This window comes from Pungitius pungitius, chromosome 10 (assembly GCF_949316345.1).
Source record: "Pungitius pungitius chromosome 10, fPunPun2.1, whole genome shotgun sequence".
Classification (NCBI taxonomy): domain Eukaryota; kingdom Metazoa; phylum Chordata; class Actinopteri; order Perciformes; family Gasterosteidae; genus Pungitius; species Pungitius pungitius.
In genome coordinates this window covers 9542021-9563145 of record NC_084909.1, presented here as the reverse complement: position 1 = coordinate 9563145, position 21125 = coordinate 9542021, and the positions used below count along the sequence as shown (strand labels likewise).

At 45.5% G+C, this 21125-nt stretch overlaps 2 protein-coding genes across 6 annotated transcripts in view; one reads left to right on the top strand and one right to left on the bottom strand.

Moving 5' to 3' along the window:
* The window catches only part of LOC119228594 (E3 ubiquitin-protein ligase SH3RF3-like), a 67704-nt gene extending 55038 nt beyond the window's left edge, over nucleotides 1-12666 (top strand). For 3 of the 5 annotated variants that reach the window (XM_037488364.2, XM_037488365.2, XM_037488362.2), the window contains 4 exons: nucleotides 971-1239; nucleotides 3548-3861; nucleotides 8296-8669; nucleotides 9085-12666. In XM_037488364.2, coding sequence (XP_037344261.2) covers nucleotides 971-1239; nucleotides 3548-3861; nucleotides 8296-8669; nucleotides 9085-9253 — 1126 coding nt within the window. In that variant the 3' untranslated portion in view covers nucleotides 9254-12666. The other 2 variants (XM_037488363.2, XM_037488366.2) reach the window with 2 other exon arrangements.
* Nucleotides 12667-14284: 1618 nt separating this feature from the next.
* septin10 (septin 10) lies at nucleotides 14285-21121 on the bottom strand. Its single transcript, XM_037488429.2, has 10 exons — nucleotides 20960-21121; nucleotides 19945-20059; nucleotides 19151-19346; nucleotides 18847-19033; nucleotides 17509-17670; nucleotides 17312-17408; nucleotides 16446-16614; nucleotides 16233-16365; nucleotides 15923-16101; nucleotides 14285-15723 (listed from the first exon to the last, which is right to left on the bottom strand). The coding sequence occupies exons 1-10, from the start codon at nucleotides 20987-20989 to the stop codon at nucleotides 15708-15710; spliced, it is 1284 nt and encodes a 427-aa protein (XP_037344326.1). The 5' UTR covers nucleotides 20990-21121; the 3' UTR covers nucleotides 14285-15707.
* Nucleotides 21122-21125: the final 4 nt, after the last annotated feature.

Here is a 21125-nt window from a genome sequence, read left to right as displayed (position 1 = left end):
TTTGATTCGATCCGATCCAGACGATAAATTGAAAAATACTACTTTAGTTATCACAGATTCATTTGGGATTTTTAAATATGTTTTAGTGACAAAGGTGCTACTTCATGAGGATTTCTGGTGTTGCGGACGTATGTCAGCTCTTGTAAAATAGCCTGAAGTCTTAAAAGTCACTGACAGCAACTAAAACTAAAGACTGCGTGGTAAAAAGACAAATCAGGCCAAAGGCCGAGACTCACGGGTCGGAAACAATACCAGCGGCTGGCAAATATCTCCGTGGGCCTTCCCCCCAGCACTCACTACAAGTAGTCCATGTGACGTCCAAAGAAAACCTCAAATTAAGGAATTTGTGAATGACTTTTGTGTTTTCCATTGGTAAACACTAGCGTGCAGTGCACACACACACACACACACACACACACACTAAAGCCATGGCTCTGTATGCGTGTGACGGGAAGTCAATGGGCGGCTATAAGGGTATCAATACCGCCGGGTCAATAATGTTCAGCTCACTGTTGTGCCATTCATCCCCCTGCAGCCTGCAGCTCCACACGTGTTACAGTAGGACATTACTGTTACAGGTCGCGCTGATCCGCGGTCAGACAATAACAGTGAAATGACTAACTTTGACTCCCCTGTGCTCTGCTATTATGCACAAAAACGCCTGCTATTAACATGTTTTTGTTATGCTACGTGAGGCTGTTATTAGGCACAGCTTTGATTTACCGCTACGCGCGCCAACATCAGCGTGGTAACACCATCAGCAGGTGTAATCCAGTGCTGCCGGATAGCATTTTTAGTCAGCAGTTCTGGTTCCCTTGATGGGTTGATTGAATGGGTTTTCGGTTCGATTGCCTCAAATAATAAAAAGCAAAATGTTTCACATGTAACGCATGAACTGCTGGAACATTGAATGTCTCCCCACCCCCCCCCCCCCCACCCACCATCTCCACACCGTCTCCCCAACCTGCAGGGCCCCTTTTGGAGTTGCGTCTTCTCGGGGATCGTCTTCGTCCAGTTCAGTGGGTGGAGGAGTAGGAGGAAGTGGGTGTAGTAAAGCCCCGGACCCTTCGTCCCCAGGGTCCACGGGGCCCTCCTCGTCTCGCCCCTCCACCCCACTGGGGAACTCCGTGAACGGCACGGGCCCCGCCTCCTCGCCGCAAACTGCCGCCGCCCAGCTGAAGAAATGCCTGCACTTCAGTCAGCACGCGGTCAATCAGACGCGCACCTCAATGCAGCTGGGTAAGCAGAAACGCACACACACACACGCACACACGCGCACACAATTAATTTAAAGCACCGGTTTCATTAAACATCCAGAAGCATCTGTTTGTTTAGTTTGTTTAAAGGTCTATTGATCGATCCGGATCACATGTTTACTGATTAACATAATTGCACAGCCCCAACATATTATAGAAAAAAAACAATGTAAAATGTTCTTCCCAAAGTGGCACCCGAGATGGAAGATAGAACCTAGCGAACCTATCTCCAAACAAACTGCTGTTCAGCAGCAGAAGCAGCCCCATTAGAAGCCTTCCGATATGAAAGGAAGTATTTACTTACATAGAGATGTGTCTGGTATGTTTCACGCCGTGCTCTGCATTGTGTGATGAGACTCCTCCACCAGGCCGCAGGCGTGTAAGGAGCAGAGTGCAGGTCGTGCATCTTGCGGCTTTTCATCCCCCGAGTCTCTCATTACAGAATAATATAATATTGATCGGTGACTTTCCAAATGAATGAGCAGGATGAGGATCAGTGAGTTGCACGTGGCAAAAAATGTGTCAACGTTTGAACGTTCAGATCATACTATCCTTTAAGATTCTTGAGCATCTCATTCCAAAAACCAATATGTGAGAATGTTCTCCATTGATATATAATATTTCTTTTGGATTACAACTCATGAACTATTGCAAGGCTTAAAAAATACAGACACACATATTTCAGACTCTTTTGCCTGTAGACAATAGAGACCGTACAGAGGTGACAGGAAGTGACAAAAGAGAGATGAGGGGTGACATGCAAACCGAACCGGGGGCATCGCAATTATATTGTCAGCGTCTTAAACCCCTGAAGGCCCCAAGGACGGCTCTCACCTGCATGTCTTTTGACTGTTGGGAGAAAAGCACACAGAGAAGCCCAGAGGCGGGTGTGAGCCTGCTGCGAGGCGACAGTCGGGACCGCCTGCCTTTTTTTTTTTTCGGGGGGCAAAACAAGCAAACCCCAATCCGCTCTGTAGAAGCCCCGAATTGTCACTCGAACATTAGGGGCTATGGTGGAGGAGAGAAGAAAACACGCTCCAACTCACAAGTCACCTACGTAACAAAGAGCTCTGATCACTTCGTCTGTGCCCGCTATGCACACACAAACGCATGCACACGCACACACAAGTGTGTCTGTTCGAGGTCTAGATCATATCAACCTCGTTCTCCACTCAGAGTCTATTCATCTCTACAGCACCCCTTTTTTTCCTTTCTCTTTGAATGCTTTCTTTCTCCCTTTTTGAGAAAATAATGATGACCATTTTCTTTTGGAAGGCTGAAGAGAAAACACTGTGAGAATAACACACTCGCGCACACTTGTGAGTTGTGTGCACTCCCACGCGCATACGTACAAATGAACACACAGGCTACCAGAAAGAGCTGAATGACATCACTGTGCTTTTTGTTTTATGGAGGCGTAATGACAGAGCTTCATGCCTCTCTCCACCTCTTTCCTTTTCTCCCTGTTTTTCTCTCCCTCTTTCACGTACACAAAAACAGACAGACACACACACACACGCACACATCTGGTCTACATTACAAAATAAAGTATGTGCATAGTTGTGGCGTTTAGTGGTTTTATCACATGACCAGTGCGCCTCTCTATGGATTTCTGCCTGAGTGCTGCAGCGTGGAAGAGCAGGTGGCTGCAACCCCGGCAGTGTGTGTGTGTGTGTGCATGCGTGCGTGTGAGGGTTTGTGTGTGTGTGTACGTGCGTGTCTGTGTGTGTTGATGCGAGTGCATATACATGCGTTTATGTTGGGTGTGTATTTTTGTGTACTTTAATCCTCGTGAGCACCAAATGACCTCACACAAATTGTAGGCTGAGAAAAGTGTTCTAAAACTCATGGGACATTTCAGCCTGTTTATGATGCCAGTGGTTTGCTAAGAGTGGAGCTTTGCTATGTATTCACAGTATGTAACCTATTTTCATTCTAGCAAGGACGTTTAAATGTTGAGCCTCGTCCTCTCAGATAAGGATTTGAAGACGGTTAAAATTGACACTTTTCAATTTGTAAATTGAATGTGATTGGCTGGTTTTGCATTCCTCTTAATCATCACTGTGATCCAAACTTAACACAAAATGATACAATAGCCAGTGGTTGAATCTTGCCAGAACCAGGGATGCTAGAACCAAATACCAAAAACTATTAGATTATTGTGATTCCATATCTCATGTCTTTGGATGTTGAGTGCTCCAATAACATCCATCACAGGACCAGTGATGACTCCACTCGTTATAAGTCCCTCTCAATGACAGTAGCTCTCGTGTGTTTTTGTTCTGCTTTAGTCCACAGTCCTCCTGCTGGGAGCCCCGAGCGGACCTCGGTGGCCCTCTCCCCCCTGCGCCCTCAGGGCTCCTCCCCCTCGCGCTGCCCCGGCCAATCGTGTCGTCCTCTCTCCATGGTGTCTCCGGGACCCAGCCTGGGGCCCTCACCCCTCTCCTCTCCGGCGTCAAGGCCCCTCCTCCCCCTCTCCTCCCCGCTCTCGTGCCTCACGCCTCCCAGCGTGTCGCCGGCGCTCCTCAACGGGGACCCGGCCGGTCCCCTGCAGCCGCCATCGCCGGGCCCCTCCCAGTGCGTCCTCGCACCCAAACCGGAGAAGGTGAGCCTCGTCCTCAGGAACGATTTCAACAGCACACTTTGGCTCAGAGTTAATTATTGTTGGCTTTTATTAGACTACAGATTGTCTGTCTCCCCCCTCTGTGAGCAAGAGTCATTACACCAGAACCGTAGACTGCGGGGGGGGGGGTCCGTTCTCTTCATTTGTTTCATTAGTCCCTTCGTTGATTCTAGCCTGAAGCGTCCATTCACTCCAGCAACTTCTTCATGGAAGCTTCCGTTTACTGAGCATCTGGATACCTCATATTGCCATTTTAGTATCACATATCATGCAAATGCATATGCCAAAAGTGCGTGGGTGTCCCATGGCAACAGGCATGCTTTACTGGCTATTCTAAACCACACTCATTTGTAAATATATGAGCGTGGTGCTCTAATAATATTTTTTTACTTTTGACTCCAAAAAAGTATTGATTTAATACCACAACTGAGAACTTGAAACTATGGAACAATCATAATTGTTACTTAAAACATCGATCATCACAACTCGTTCTATCAGTTAACAAAAGTCCAACGGCCAATATCCAGTCAGGCCAAGCAGGGAATGTAATATAACAAAAGAAATATTGAGTCTGCGAAGGCCAACACCTCGGCTAAAAGAACACAGTCGCTCTTTGTTTCAGACCACTCACTCAGCACTTATAATTAGTTTGAAAGGAAAAGTGACACGGTGCCACCACCTCCTTTGACTCAAGATGTTTTACTCATCCCGCAGATGAGACTCACCGTACTTGTTGCGATCAACACGATTGACCCTAACACCTCCTCCGAGTAAAATAAAGGTGGTTCTCCTTCTCCACTTTCACGCAGCCTTCGTTGTGAAATCTCCGGGCCCCGCGTGTGTGTGTGTGTGTGTGTGACGACGCGCTGGTCGTCCTCTTGTCGGGCGGGGGGGGGGGGGGGGGCGCCTCGCACAAATGCCGAGCGACCGTCCCCCGTGTTGTCGAGATCCGCCGCGGTAAAGCTAAATCGGGGGTGTGACAGTGAAGGATGGGCACGGAGAGCTCGCCGCTTGCCTCGGCTCCATTTGTTTCACTGTTTGGCTCCGGCGCCTGGGACAGCTAATCCATGGCTGGCTGACAAACAGCTCATTGACTATGGAACAGCAGGCCAGCGGCCTTGTTTACATCATCGCGCTCGAAGATGGCTCGCGCGCCGGATTCGCAGAATTTATCGCTCGTCTGCCCGAACACACCTCGTCTCATAGTTTGTTTGGGAATTCTTGGATGCGCAAAACCCGCCTGACTGAGACAAGGCGAGCGGCGACTCCACCCAAAAGAACCTTTAAAGGGTGAAATCGTAGCATCTCTGGGGGGGCCCTTTTGTCCCAGAGGGGACGATGAAGGAGCTTTGCGGTCGGACGTAATCCCGGTTCCACGCGCTGTCACACGCGGTCAGGAGGGCACGCAGTCCGGGGCGACTACAACGCGTCCATGAGGAGTCGCTGAAAGCAAAGCCGGTCTAGAAAACCCGCGCTTGACCCCGTTGACGGCTCGGGGGTTTGGATAATGACGCTTACATCAAGGAGGATGATGGAGCTAACGCGGCCCATTTGTTCGTCGAAGAATTGAAAAGATTGGTGAACGCGGGGGAGTAAATGAGAGAATAATTAGCTTCAGGGGGTGGACAGAAACTGCTGTTCAGTGCATCATCCGTCTGAAACTCTGAATAAATAACTACTCTGAAAGGTTAAGCTCTAAACCAGCCCTCATCAATGAGCTCACTGGGTTCCTCCGGGAAGGTGATTGCCTTTCAATGTTTGAATGTGAGTGTCAAGACAATGTCACACATAAAAATAACATTTATGAACCCGTATGTAAAGCTACCAAAGCGGGAGAAGGAAAGCACTGAGGGTTCACTTCATTTTCCAGTATCCTACCTCCTTCAGAGCTGAGTTGGAGTTAAAGTGTGTGACGCATTAAATTGTGAGAGCGTGCTGCCATCTGGTGGCTCAGCAGCAGTTTGACTCGCACACACACACACACACACACACACAGGAGGCAGATTAAGCCTTTAAGCCTCCAGATGAAAGAGGAGAGGGAGCAATTATTCATTTTTTGTCTGCTGAGTTCAGTCCCACCTCCTTGCTCATATCTGATCTTTCTGTCCTCTCCACTGTGTTGCTGCCGCTCCACCTTTTCTCCTTCCTCCTTTCCTACCCCTCTTCCAGTTCCCTCGTCCACTCTTTCCCTGTGTCCACTCTCTCCCTCTCCATTTACAACCCTTTAAGCCTCAAACATGAGCATTTGCTACCTTTTCTTTTACACTGTTGGGAATGTAGCATTTAATTTTTTTGGGCTAGTGAGGAAAAGCAAAATATATTTGTTAACTGGAAATGTTCATAACCAGTTGTTATCAAATGTTAGTTGCAGCCCACAGTTTGTACCCTGACCATTTTTAAAGAAAACTTACAGCTTATGTTTTCTTGAGGTCTGTTTTTTGACAGATTGTCACTTTGATCGTCTTCATGTTTTTTACCGCTGCCACGAAGCTCGGGCCGGTTTGCTTTGCACCTCGTTCAGTAGTCGACTGCGTTACCGAGCCAAACCAAAAAAGGCGTGCAAATTTTATGTGACAAAAAATACATGGATACGCCGTCATCTACGAATTAAAGTCTTACCTTTGTAACGTTTTGCAACCTAAAGGAGGTGAAAAGAGACGTGGAGACAGCGAGCACACATCGACCAGTAATGATTTACAATCTTACCAACTTGTGATTAACACGTTCAGGTTGTGGAAGCTGAAGGCTCACAGTAGTTATTTTTCCTCGGCCGGCCCTCCTGTGCCTCGGATTGGCTAATTTCTCTCTTTTTGTTAAGTTTGATGCCAATGAAGAAGATTGGTGGAAGGCCGGTTGGGTTGATGAATCTCTGGATATGAGAAGAACATTATTTCATCTTTTGAAAGTACCGTGTATGCATGTTGTCACTATGGATGGAATAAAATGACCGATACATTGGAAATCAACGTGTCATAATTAAACTTAATAAGGTCAATTTGACTCAATGATTAACAAGGAAATAAAAAATGGCACTTTGGAACAAAACATTTCTATGACTTGACGAGTCTTTCCAGAAATATAATACCATTCAGTCTTGAGTATTTCATTTTGTTTTTATGTTTGCAACGGCATGCCGTTGCCCTGACAACTGTCTGTCACATCATCGCAAAGACAGCGCATGATGGAGAAAAACTAGGATGCTTGATCCAGCAGCCCATGTGTAAGAGAAACGGGTTGCTGAGGGGGAGACAGGACTGATATGGATGCTCCATGCATCTTCAAAAGATAAATGTAATTATGCTCAGGCATGCTTTGTATTGATCCCAGACGTCATGACTGAGACAGTAAAATCAGGCCAACGGGCGACAGAGACAACGGTTTTGTATCACATAGTGTCCTATTGAATGGGCAGTGTTGTACAGCTGTGAATGGAAAAACAGTGACTTGGCTTTGACAGGTGCCATTAAGAATCTCTATAATCAATATGGATTATGGTTAAGATCGGAGCAGTGACTACTCCCATAATAATTGTTTTCTTCTCTCTCAGCTGTGATTGAAGTCCAGAATGCATTATTAGCAGAGTAGAGTCAAGGTGCTTCTTTTAATTTTGATGTGGTAGTTGACTTCGATCTACTCGCTTCTGGTCTTAGGAAAAACAGCCCGAATGACATCTGAAAAGCAATTTTTTCAAATTTGTTCTCCTATGACCAACAAACCCGGCATAGAAACCAATGTGGGGGTTTTAGTTTTGCGTTCCTCGCTCCCGTACTCTCGGTCCTACCATGCAACTATTCAGAAGTATTGGGTGGAGGGATGAACTGTAGATACAGCACGTATGTTCCTCTAAGGTCGTCACGCTGAGCTAGTTATCTCTTTAACAGTGGCATCGATCATCTAACCCCCTGAACAGAAAGCAAATATGTGTAAATTCCAAATTGTGGAATTATTCCTTCAAATGGAGGCTATACTGATCATCTGTAAAGAGGAGTGACATCACGCTCTCCAAGATAAAAGGCACCAAAGCAGCAGCATTCCTGAGACTCCGTCACAGCTCCCTTTGCTTCACCGCCTGATGGAGCAAAAGTGTTTTCATTATCAGCGGAATTCCTTGTGTCAGATCCAGTCAACAGGAAAACATTGCTCTCTGTGTTTCACTGATGGGTTTTTCCATTCATGTGTCGGGAGGACGTTTGTGCTCTGTGGGGAGTTTTTTTATATAAAGAAAGGAAAAAGCAAATATTCTGTATTGTTTGTGTCTGTGTTGTTTACACCAATATTGTTTTCATCACAATCTTGTCACTTTTCAAGATAAGCTTTATAAAAGCTATATTCTTGTATATCTCACGGCATCTGTGTTTATTTGCTTCCTCCCTTCCTCCCTCCCTCATCCTCTTCCTTTGCTCTATCGGTCATCAGAAGGAGAGGAAAGCTGGTGGCTTATTAAAGCTCCTGTCGGGGCACGCGGCCAAGAAGAAACCTCGCTCCCCTCCCTCCTCCCCGCCTACCAACGACCCCTCATTGGCCGGCCATGGCGCCGTGGCCACCGACGCCGCCCACCACCCTCGCCACCATCACCACCACGGCCGCTCGGGTTCCTGTCCGATGGCGTCGCACGGGCGAGCCGGCTCCTGTCCGATCGAGGGCGAGACGGCCGGGGCGATCGGGCTGGAGCCCCTGCACAGGAAGTCTGGTTCTCTGGACACCAACTTCCCCTTGTCGCCCCCGGCAACCCGCGCCAGCAACGGGCTGATGGTCCTCCGGCCTGAACCCAAACCCCTGTCCAGAGAGAGGTTGGCACGCTTATTAATGATAATAATAGTAATAAAAGTAACAACCTTGAAGAAGTTGATAGTCTCGACTTGGAAGTCAATAAGTATTGATCTTTTTTTTCTGCATCGTCTGGTGATTTAATATCTGCTCACAACATGTGAGCCGAGGAAGGATTTAAGTTATCGCACCAAGCATGCACACTACTCCTTATGCGTGTGTGTGTGTGTGTGTGTGTGTGTGTGTGTGTGTGCACGTGTGTATGTGATCCATCAATGGTAGAATCCATTAAAAATATTGACAGCTTCCAGTGGAATCCCTGGGGTCAATATTTCCATTTACCCATAATTCCCACTGCCGTTTTCCCCAGGAACACACTGAGAGCATCCATGCCGTTGTGTGTGTCTGTGTGTGTGTGTGTGTGTGTGTGTGTGGCAGGTACCGTGTGGTGGTGCCCTACCCCCCCCAGAGCGAGGCGGAGATCGAGCTGCGGGAAGGGGACGTCGTGTTTGTCCACAAGAAGAGGGAGGACGGCTGGTTCAAAGGCACCCTGCAGAGGACCGGACAGACCGGCCTGTTTCCCAGCAGCTTCGTCGAGAGCTTCTGAACTGGAAAAAGTGGGAGAAAAAGTACAAAGAACTGTTCCTGTTTCTGAGTCGCAAAAATACACACACACACACACACAAGCTGCACACACGCACAAAGGATGGACAGACATTGGTTTCAACGAGTCACACTCGTTTGCATCGCAAACCGAAAGCCAGTTTTGGTGATGGTCAGAAGGCATCTTTCTGGGGGGGGGTTTCTCGCCCCGGGAAACAATCCGCCACTGTCAAGAGTCTTTTATCAGATGTGAATCTGTTGGCACAAAACCATCATGAATAGTAATTGTCTTCAGAAACCCACGTCTGTCCAACCAATTCAAACACACACACACACACACACACACACACACACACACACACATAATGGAGAGCTGGCCCGAGCTTCGACCAGCCACACGGGGAGCCAGGCGGCCCGGCTTTGTGTCCGAGGAGCTCCAGCACGACTCCTTGGACATCGTTGACTACTGAAGGCACACGGACCCCAAGAGCACAGGAAGACGCACCCCGCCGCCCGGTCCCCTCCCTTTTGCATCGTCCACCAGCACAAACACCCAGCACAAAAAGCGTCAGCTCCGCTTTCCACTCAGACCTCAGAACTTGAATTTGGGTGCCGTCTTTGTTTGGAGAGAGCAGACGATGAGGAAAGCACATTTGATTGTTACCAACTCCATATGTGTTAATAACAATGCATGTAGCATTATGTTTTTTGTTATACGTATGTGTTGAAATAGATTTTGTCCCAAACTAATCATGCTGTGATGATCTGTCACAAAACAAATGGTGAAGTATTGGTGAATCATTCTTCTATTTATATACATTTATAGAGCCGTTTTCATCTTAAAATTTGACCGTTTCAGACCCCCAAGTTTAATGAAGAATAAAGTAACAAACAAGTTAACTTCAAACTCTTCAAAGAATGGATTTTTGGTTGGTAAAATACGTCTTTTTATGTGAAATTAGAGAGGCAAAGAATACAGTTGCCAATATAACTACACACACAGTATTTTACACTCTGAGTCATTCTTTACTTGACAAACGGTATTTTCAGTGCTACTTTTTTCCTATTTTTTCCCTCTCAATCCAGGCGTTTTAGTTTGAAATGTAAAGTTCGTGCACAAACCAACAGGAGCAACCAATCCGGGCATCAAAAACACAACACACCCCCCTCCCTCCCTCAGCCTTTTCATACCGTTGAGTTTATGTTGGACTGCAGCAATATTTGAAAAGCAAATGTGTGTGGATTCGATGCTCACAGGAGAATGTACGGTCGAGGGGGGGGGGGGGAAACACCTGAAGTCAAAAGGCGGGGACACAAGTTTCTCATCACACTACAGCCGTCCTTTGACGACAGCCTTTCCTCTGATCTTGCCGATGTGTCGATCTCTGCCGAGTGGTTTTTTTTGTGCGGCCTCAGTGAGTGTACGGTCAGTCTGCTTTGTGAATTCGTGGGTGTGGATCACGGCTTGTCTAGTTTACATCCAGCTACAACCATCTACCTTGTTTCCCCGTTTCTGGAGATAGAAGCACAGCAAAACTCTGAGCTTGACTTGCTACTCTGTGTGGGTGTGTGTGTGTGTGCGCGTTCGTGTGGGTGCATCAGAGAGTAACAGCGGACACACAACGTTATCGGTGAACACCATTCATTTTACAGAAAAAGGCAATAAATACAATATTCTAGATAGAAGATACTACTTTCTGCTTCTCTTGAATTTCATGAGTGAAGAGCAGCTCGGAGAGAACGAGACGTTGCAGCATCAAAGCAGTTTGCAACCTGAAGTCTTAATCCAGTGTGATGCGAGTGCAGCATAAACAAGCACAACACAGAAATTGTATTAGAAACAAAATATGACTCAAAGATAAAGTTCAATACTACTCGTTTTCTCTCACAAGATTTATGAACAATGTTACATGATAGATTTTTTTCGCCTATGGAATTCCCTTCTGTGTAATACTTTTTGTTTTTATTGTAAAAAAAAATGTTACCTTGACCTTGAAGTGGAGGTGGCCTGTCATTGAAAAGTTTGTTTTTTTATCCCAATCTTTAGATTACAGGCAAAAGAAGTCGACCTTGATCTCTTAAATACTGTGAAGGAACGTGAACAAACCAAGTGATTACAGCGTGCTCTGCCTTCACCTTGTGGCTGCTGCCCGTGCAATGCGAGCAACAGATGAAACCAAAAACACTATTAGATTCTTCACATACTCCAACACACACATGCAGTTACGAACTAGGGCGATTCTGACAAATACCTTAAGAAGCCGCTTTGATTCTTTACAAATTGAATGTTTGATTGATCAATTCTTACAATTTTTTTTATTCAATACTATTTCACGCAAATGTACTAGACTCTGATACCCCACAGGGGAGTTTTAATTAAGTGTTTTAAGTTCAGCCAAATGAGGAATATATAGTTTATTTGCATTGAGAACTCTCAAAACTACGATGGAATTAGTTATTGAGAGCTTCAATCCAAAAATATGTGCATCGGCCTTCAAAACACAGTCAGTCGAATCCCAGTGCCTACATATGCACACTGAGTATTTACATCAGCCAGACCAAGCCCTCCTTTGTCTCTCTCTCGCTCTCTCTCTCTCTTCGTATGGGGAACGATAAGCCTGCGGCTTGTTCTTTTTTTTTTTTTTGCAGCTCTGCTGTATTCGGCTCAATGACAAAAAAAAAAACACAAATCCCAGAACTCGCACAGGTTTCCCCTCGTCTGTGTCACGAAGCGTGAGGAGGAGAGAAGAGTTTGCAACAGTCGAAACATCAGGAATAAAAACACAAAACACAGCGGTCACTGTTCGAATAGAACATCTTGAACAGCTGGTTCCACACATGTCGTCTGGGTTTTATTTTTTATTGGCTTCCTGGTTGTAAACACCTCTTGACAACTAGTGGTGATGGCTTTAAACGTTGTAAACAAGCCATCGGCAGCAGTGGAGATTCCCATTTGGACAGGAACTCAACAGAAAACACTTTATCGGACTCAATAGAAAATTAATGTCCACTTGCTGTCTTTTCGTTGTCCTTCGAGGAGGCCTGAGCACTCATGGACACTGTGTGTGTGTGTGTGTTTGTGGAGGGGGCCTGTGTATGTAGCTCTTTGCATAACAAATTAACTTTATGAAAGGTTTTGGTGCAGCGTGGACTCTCGCGCCTCATCAGAACTGAGTCGGGGTTCAAAACAACGGTACAGCGAGGGAAACAGAAAAAAAGTATATATATTATTCTATATTGTGCAGAATATTTATAGGCCTTTTGTGCCATTGAAGTCATGCTCTGCGCTGGCCAAGCAGCGCTCTCTACCATGTGATCATTATACATCGTCTTGTACTGATGACCCGTGGTTGATTTGATTGTTTTTTTCATGTCAAGTGCATTTTTCGCAAATAAATGCCTTTGTTTTAAAACAGATTTTCAATGTCCATTTTTTTTTTTGCTGCATCTGCACCACAGCTTCATAACAGAGACATCCCAGAGACTGAGCGGTATTAATATACACCCGTGGACTCTGGCGCAAACACATTGCCTGTACAACCCAGCACGATTTTACATTCAGCCTTTTTGAGAATCACATCCCGCTCTGATTGTAGTGATCTGCGCTCACTATGTGCTCAATAGGAGCTCATGAAGCCTCGTGAGCAACACGGCCTCAGCCGTCGGACCGACCGCATTACCGCCATTGTCGTCACATGCTGGTAACGGACGTTTGGGGGAAGAAAAAAATAAATTAAATAAAGGGGCGGACACTCTTCACGTCTTTTCATCATTCCCTCCATCTCTCTCTCGTGTTCTCGCGCCAACACTGGCATGGACGAGGTGTGTAATTGGTAATTTCAGGAGTGTTGCCGCCCCTCCCCCTAAATGACAACCTCATCTCTCCAAGCGGCCGGGCCTGTCTTCGATGATCACCCGCATTTGCATTTAGAGTGACTAGCACAAGGTGACAGGGGTACGTGTACTGGAGTGAGAGAGAGAGAGAGAGCGCAAGTGTAGGAAAACTTGACACTGACGCACAAACTCAAACTGCTGTGTCTGAGGCGAGCATTTTTCTGACTTATGCTCGACAGAGATAGTTTCCTCCCCCCCCAGAGTAGCTGACATAGTCTGAACACACTTCTCCCACAGTTTACCTCTGCGTAATCTCCTTGCCAAGCTGCCAGGTGCTGCTGCAGGTTCCTTCAGGGAACCGATCAGCATTCTTCCGCTTTCCGCCAGATCCGTCCATCTACCGGTCTGCGGGTCACATGAAGGGCAAAAGAGCTGGGAGGGTGGGACACTGCGGGGAACAAGACCTCTATCAGGCGGCCCCTTTGTGTGTGTGTGTGTGTACACTCTAATGTAGCCGAGCGGTGGGCAGGAGAAATGTTGAAGGTACTGCCGACTCCCAAATGTTTTTCCGAAGCAAAAAAGGGGGGCTGGTGGTCAACCTCCATCCTCTTGATTGATCTTCTGTCAATTTCCTACTGATTTGATACCTTAGTACACGTACAGTTTGTATACTGCCTTTAGAGATCATAGATAATTCAATCACATCGGGATTCCCCTTACAAACTTGTATGACAAATACAGTAGATCTTTTAAACACCACAGCTGCTTTTCCTTGTCTTCCATCTTTGGCAAACACCAGGAGACAACCAGATGTGTCTTTTACCTCACAATGTATAAAATGAACTACCTAAAGAGAGCAAAAATCCATACAAATGAAGGTGTTTAAAGTTTGGATACTTTTCCTCTGTATTTGCACGCAGTAGATCCACTTGTAAAAAATGTACTGTCTGAATGCAGAACTTGTAGCTTGAGTTCTGTACTTAATAGACTAATACTTCTACTTATAATACTAATGTATAGTATGATACTACTTCCAATACTGACAGTCCGGTAGTTGAAAAATATGTCATCTCATCTCTATTGAAAAATAGGTCTTAATCTTTGTGACAAAGCTGCAGGAAATAAAATATATCAAATTTAAACAAAGTAATGTATTATGGGAAAAGACATAAGACCAAGTGTTAAGAAAACAGACTATTTATCAGGATAAAAATACAAAGATTTATTTAAAAAGGGAGAAATAACACTGATAATTCCTTAAATACAAGTGTAGTACAAGCTTTACCCCATGAAGCATTGGTGTCCCTGGATGAACTAGTTCGATGGATACTTTGATTCCAGGTAAGCGTCACACAGATAAGGCACCGACACACATTAAGCACTAGTGTAAAGTATAAAGTGTCAGTAAATTCTTAATCACGCATTATTGCTGCGGTCTACTCTGTACTGTTTAATGCTTTGAGGTGTGAAACCCTGTGCCATCATGATTCCACACACACACACACACACACACACACACACACCTCCTCTCTTTTCCTGCACACTCGACAAACGCTGACTTCCCACAAGTCAGCTCTTCTCACACAGGCTGCATAGCAAACCAGGAACAGCTTGCGTCACAAAGAAAAAGAAAAGAAACAATGTATATATAAATATAAATATATGCTGCTACCTTGCACCTAATCCAAAACCAAGCAGCCCCAACATGCTAGAAAGCATTTACAGGAGAGTGGGTGTGGCTCCCGCTGCTCTTTGTAACGCTGATGTGCTCATAGTTAAAGTGTAAAGCATCAAGGAGGTGATAGATACAAAAATCAGACACAATACAGAAAAGGGACCGTGATAATGACAACCCTTAATGATGAATGCACCAAGTCGGCCTCCAGGAAGGATCAGTTCAGCCCTTCACAGACATGAGATGCGTTACATTGCTGGATGTAGCTACACATCTGTTAAATATCAAAGCTCTCTGTGGAGTAATTACTGTGGAACATCATCATTTAAGCATGACAGCACCATTACACGGGGAGTATCAGTTCTCACACTATTCTCACTGCGGGAAACTGCCAAGTTGAAAAAAAGATTAAAGCAATTGTTTATCTCTGAGGTTTTATTAATGAGCCACTTGCCTCTGACGACAAATAGACCAAAATGTAAATCCCCCTCTTGAAGTGCATGGGCCTTCATGGTAAATTGCAAGCATATCAAAGAGGTTTTTTCCTCATTAGTAAAAGGCGGCATTTCAACACAATGAGTGTGTTCTTATTATACACTGGACATAAGGCCGGCAGATTCAACGTAAGTAAAGATTCCCAATTCGATATAATGTTGAAAGCATCTAGTGAGAGGCTGGGAGAGGTCCAAATAAAATAGGAAATACAGGTTTTGTATAAAAGTGAAAAGACTTAATATAAAATATTACACATTGGTATAAAAGACGACTAACCGCACACACACACAAAGGGTACAGACCTTAAACTTTGGCACAAACTCACACTGCTGGTTTGTGTGGGTGTTTTACTGGTTAGTGTTTGAGACTGGCCACGTAGGAATGGAAAGGAAGCGGCCCACAATGCCACTGGTTTTACTGGTCATACTGGAGTGTTCTGCAGATCCAAGAGTCTTCACATGAAGCCAGAACTGGAAGAGACAGAAAGTGGGAGTTGAAAAATACATTTCACAGTAAATTCCATACGGCTTCATATGTCACACTGTAACACACATTGTTTGTCCGTGAGAAAGTGGGCCGTTCTCTACTTTCCAGCCACTAAGCGGTGGAAAAGCTTCTGCTGTGTAAGTCTATGGATCTGGAACCCGTCCATGAAACCTCTGCCCTTACTTCTTGCGGTCTTTGTCCTTCTTGCCGTTGGCGGTGAGGCTCTGTGCCTGCAGCAGCTGGGCGGCAGCTCTTCTCTTGCCGAAGGAGCTCTGGTCGTCGTCCAGGAGTCTCTTCTTTTCCTCCAGAGACGATTTCTCATCTGCATGGAGGCGCTTCAGCTGCTCAAAACGACTCTGCAGCTGAAACACGGAGAAGAGAAGGCAGCTGAATCACAGAGGTGCCTCACCAGTTTGGTTGTTACTGTTCTAACGCACACACACACAAGCAGCTGCTGCTTAACACAATGTAATACACAAAATGATCCCCACACCTCTCGCTCAGCCTCCTTCAGCTCAGACTCCTTCTCCTTCACCCTCTGCACAAACATCTGCCTCATCTCGTCCTCTCTCTTCTGCAGCTCCACCAGGAACTCCTGTCGCTTGGCCTCATAAGTCTGCTGCAAGCTGAACACGCACACACACACGCACAGGTCAGCCGTCCGTCATGTTGATTCCTGTGTCGTTGCAGATGTTCGTGAACTCACCTGACGGGTTTGCACTCGGGACCCGTGTCTTTGAATCCCATTTCCTCCAGCTTGCAGCGCCTGTACAGCTCATAGTGGCGCGTGTGTGTCTGCTCCCTCAGGTCCTCCATGTTTACACAGATCAGCATCTCCCTCAGCTTCACAAAGTCGCAGTGACTCTCGTTCTCCACTGGCACACATCAGTAACACGCATACAGACGGGTTAGGCAACCAGCGAAATATTATATACCAAATATTGTTCATTGAAGTTATACGTTCTCTCTAAAAACGGCCTTTGAAAGAGCATAGAGGACATGACAACTCCTCAATGACTAGGCTTGGGTTTTGAGTAGCGATTGGAATTGGGACTAGCTTTGTGATTTACCCGGTATCGCTCAAAAGTTTAAAATTCGATTCTCAGTCCGCCGGCGCTGACCGGAAATAGAAACCGCTGAACACCAACGAAGAAGCGTCCACCGGAAGTGTTGGCATAACTGAGCGATCGAACATGGATAGCGTGCGTCGGCGGTCCAAAGTGTGGTTACACTTTTCGAAACCAACCCGAAAACTGCCAGGACAGCTCCAGTCCCGATTTCCAATCACAGTGTAATCACTGGGAACCGGAATCGAAATCGTTCAAATTCAAACGATACCCATCCCTATCAATGACATAATGACACCTCTAAATAGCAGGAAAGTGCCCATATGAAAGATTCATTCAGTGTATTAAACTTCTGCATGGGACAAGCCTGTGATCTTGTGAGTGGTAGAAATGTAGGTCTGGAAAGATTAATATAGACGTCCATTAAATGAATGTGATTCGGCAAAAGAAAGAACACCAAGACTTTTGGTCACAAAACAAACTAACAACGGAGGATCCGCCTTACCTTGAACCACGCCCCAGGGATACTGACGAGCCTTCACCATCTTATTGCCCACAGACACTTCCTCTGTGCTGCCCACCACAGCGAACGGCAAATGACCCTTCGAAGAAACAGGGGCCCTTTTATCATCCTGTACGCTGGAGGCAAACACGCTAAAAGTCCCGAGAGAGCCCTGCAGCGCGAGGTTTGCGTTTCCTTACGTTCATGGTTGTGTTGACCTTGGCCACGGTCTCATCGTCCAGGGGGAACTGGTAGATTTGGACTCCGTTGCTGACCAGCTCGCTCATGATTTTGATCTTGAACTTGTGCAACTCGCTCTTACTGATGGTGTCGGCTTTGGCGATCACCGGGATGATGTTCACCTGCGGCGAGACACGTTTGTGTATAAAATGACATCATCAAACATAAACACTAATGATGTGCAGACGTCAGAGAGAAATCTCATCTTTATTACGGGACCATCTGGTTTAATGATGATGTTCCAGAGCAGCTACGGGTAAGACAAGGGAGACCACTGGGTGTCCTCATTTGCAGTTAAAAAACAACTTCAGCACTATCATAGTTTGAAGCATCCTTCAGGAAAAACTATATAAAAAAGATAAGTCAAGGTTGATCTCCTACGCTTGTGGCCGTTGTGTAGTTTCATTTGTTGATATCAAATTAGAAACGTTGACTAAAACAAGCTCATCTCACTGATGAAAATGAGCATGAATAAAAAATGTACACACACACATACAAATAGCCTCTATCGGTCTGAACCAACATTATTCCACTAGTATTTGTTATTGATACTTTATCCGAAATAGTTTTAACACTGCTTTCAGTGTTAAATCAGCATTATATAAAAGCAGCATCACTGATGTTATTTCTGGCCCGGCAGCTCCCTCCGCTGTCCAAGTCGTTCCACATTCCACTGCTCTCCGTCCGTCCCTCCGTGGTCTCCGTCGTACCAAAGAAAGCCTTGGAATGAGTTGCGGTCGATAGACAAGCGCCTTGGCCTGACCGCGCGCACACAAACAGAGAAAACCCGACAACGCTAGGAGAGCCGTTCCAACAGCTGTCCGAGTGACTGACTGTCATTCGGTCAGTGCGGCCGATTCAACAAATGCCTCTTTCTCCGTGTGTCTGTACAGTGACACAAAAGGAGAGCTCGAGTGTGCATGCGTGAGGCGATTACGGCATTCCACAGCTTTTTCTCCTCCATTCACACGCATTCCGGGGTTACTGACACTGGAGCGCAGTGAAATCACACAAGAGCACAAAAAAAACACTAAGTCACTACACACAGAGGGCATGGGAAAGTTTCGGACTACTTTCAAGAAAGGGAAGGGAGGGGGTTTGTAAGGTGGCGATCCGCTCCCAGCAGCCAACTTCAGAGGGAAGCCCACAGCACTCAAAGTACTTCTGAGTAAAACCGTTTGTATCAACAATCAAATAATCCAGATTTCACAGTTCCCGTCTTAGAATACCGAGGGATATTGACCAATCCGCATTAAAAAAAAAAACACACACACACACATGCGCCTTCCTTCTCCTACCTTGCTGTCTAGTTTCTTCATTGTGACCAGGTCCAGGGATTTGAGTGAATGACCCGAGGGGGAGATGAAGTACAGGCAGGCATGGACTCGCGAGTCGTGGTAGTTGTGAAGAGATCGTTTGATTTTCAGCTCTTCCTGTAGATAACTCTCAAACTGCCTGTCGATGTAGTCCACCACTGGCTGGTAGCTACAGGAGAGACACATAGTGATGATTAGAAGTGTGGGTCATGTGGGTCATTAATGACCGTACATTTCCTACAGTAGTAAATCACATTCACTCTCTTGTCATCGCTGCTCTTCCCACCTCTCTTGTTTGTTCATTTGGTCTCCGAAGCCCACAGTGTTGACCACGGTAAGGCGTAGGCGGACATTGCTCTCCTGCAGGTCATAGGTTTGGGCACGCAGTTTCACTTGAGGCTCAAAGTGGGATGACTCAAAGTTCTCAAAGTTGGTATTGAACAGAGTGTCCATCAGAGTCGACTTGCCGATACCGGTTTCACCTACGACAAGAAAAGATGAGACATCATTTTAGAGTTTCGTCTTTGCGGTTGAGATCCAATTTAGCAGAGTGAGCATTAGAGACGCAAAAAGAAGAGGTCTTAAATGAAGCATTCCTAAAATGTTTCATTTGTCAAGTCCACAGTCAAGCTGCATGGGAGCACCGGTTGAATCAGTGTTTTACTCAAGGATCACAGTTGTTAAGGAACAGGAAATATTACACAACCTCATTAACACAACCAAATATTTACCAGCTAATGGAGAGATACAAACCAGCAGAATGCTTCACATCACAAGGCTCATTTGACCCACTGTCTAATCGAATACTCAAGAGTAATACTTAGTTAAAGGAGTATCAAACACTGCCATTGGAATCAAAGTAGGCCTGAGGAGAAAATAATCAATAAAAAATAATAATAACACACCAAAAGTGAAACAATGTGTATATAAGAATTTATTCCAGCTGTGGCATCCTACACAGTGTTTCTGTGTGTGTGTGTGTGTGTGTGTGTGTGTGTGTGTGTGTGTGTGTGTGTGTGTGTGTGTGTGTGTGTGTGTGTGTGTGTGTGTGTGTGTGTGTGTGTGTGTGAGACAACATACCTATGCAGAGAATATTGAAGCAGAAGCCCTGGCAGATGGACTTGTTGACAAGCTGATCTGGGAGGCTGTCAAAGCCCACATGGCCAGCCAGGGACAGGGGTCGGACTCGGTTATCCTGAAAAAGACATTGCACAGTCAGACAGATCATTCTCGAGATGCGGGAGCCATTTTTTTCCAATTAAGAAATATGATGGAAAAACAGAAATGATCTTTTACGGTTTTCAAAGCCACAACTACTCGACTAGGTCAATTTTAATGTGTTACATGGATGTTGGAGTAATGAAGAATGAATGAACTAAACATTTTAGTACGCCCATGAATTTGAATGGTCCAGGGACCTTTATTTCAGTGTGAAATAAAAACTGATATTCCACTTGTCGGATTTTACAATAACACATTTTTATGGTCAACATATATCAAATACCTAAAAACATGTTATTCTAAGTTAAGAGTTATTAATCCGCGTCTCAGCAACTGAGACTGACACACGAGAAATATTACATTACACAAACATATTAGGAACTGAAGCATATAATATCGTACCTTTACATTTATTTCAATGCGCGAGCTACAGAACAAACTGGCCCTTTAAACAGTGAACGTTTAATCGATCGACATCGATCTGCGCCCTGTGGTCCTCCAATTTACACAACTTCCCAGTAAAACGTGACTCGTCGTTGATACTTATGCGCTTTGGCTTAACTATTTCCATAAACTCACGGCTGTTGAATGGTTAACTTGAAGTTAGCCAGATAGCGCCCTGCGCAGCGTATGTTGGTCCCAAACAGAATGCCTTTTGGAAGGTTGAATGTTTATGTTCAAAAGCACCACTCGATGCCCCACAAGAACGGCAGCTGTGATTTGTGTAAGTTACTTTAAGCTGCCGTGATTTCAATTACTTTAACAGAAAATAAAAGGTTTCGGGCTATCGGTAGCTAACTTAGTGATAGCCACGGACACTCCCTACTCAACTTTTAAGAACACCGTCAAGTGGAAAATAAGAAGAAATACCAACCGGCTGTCGCGCAACATCAGATGAAGCCATAGTTATGGACAGATGTTAAAAACACACAAATAACTTTCGAAATAGTAAAACAAAACTAACTAAAGACGGCTTCTATTTTTAGAAAGCTTGGTTGGGACCGCCTCACTGCGTCTACCGTCGACAACTGGGCAGGCTA

Coding starts and splice junctions, on each gene's coding strand:
- septin10 (XM_037488429.2), bottom strand. CDS start 20,989: ATGGCTTCATCTGATGTTGCGCGACAGCCG. Junction 20,060..20,959: donor CTGATGTTGCGCGACAGCCG/GTTGGTATTTCT, acceptor TGTCTTTTTCAG/GATAACCGAGTCCGACCCCT. Junction 16,366..16,445: donor CCCGAGTGCAAACCCGTCAG/GTGAGTTCACGA, acceptor GTGCGTGTTCAG/CTTGCAGCAGACTTATGAGG.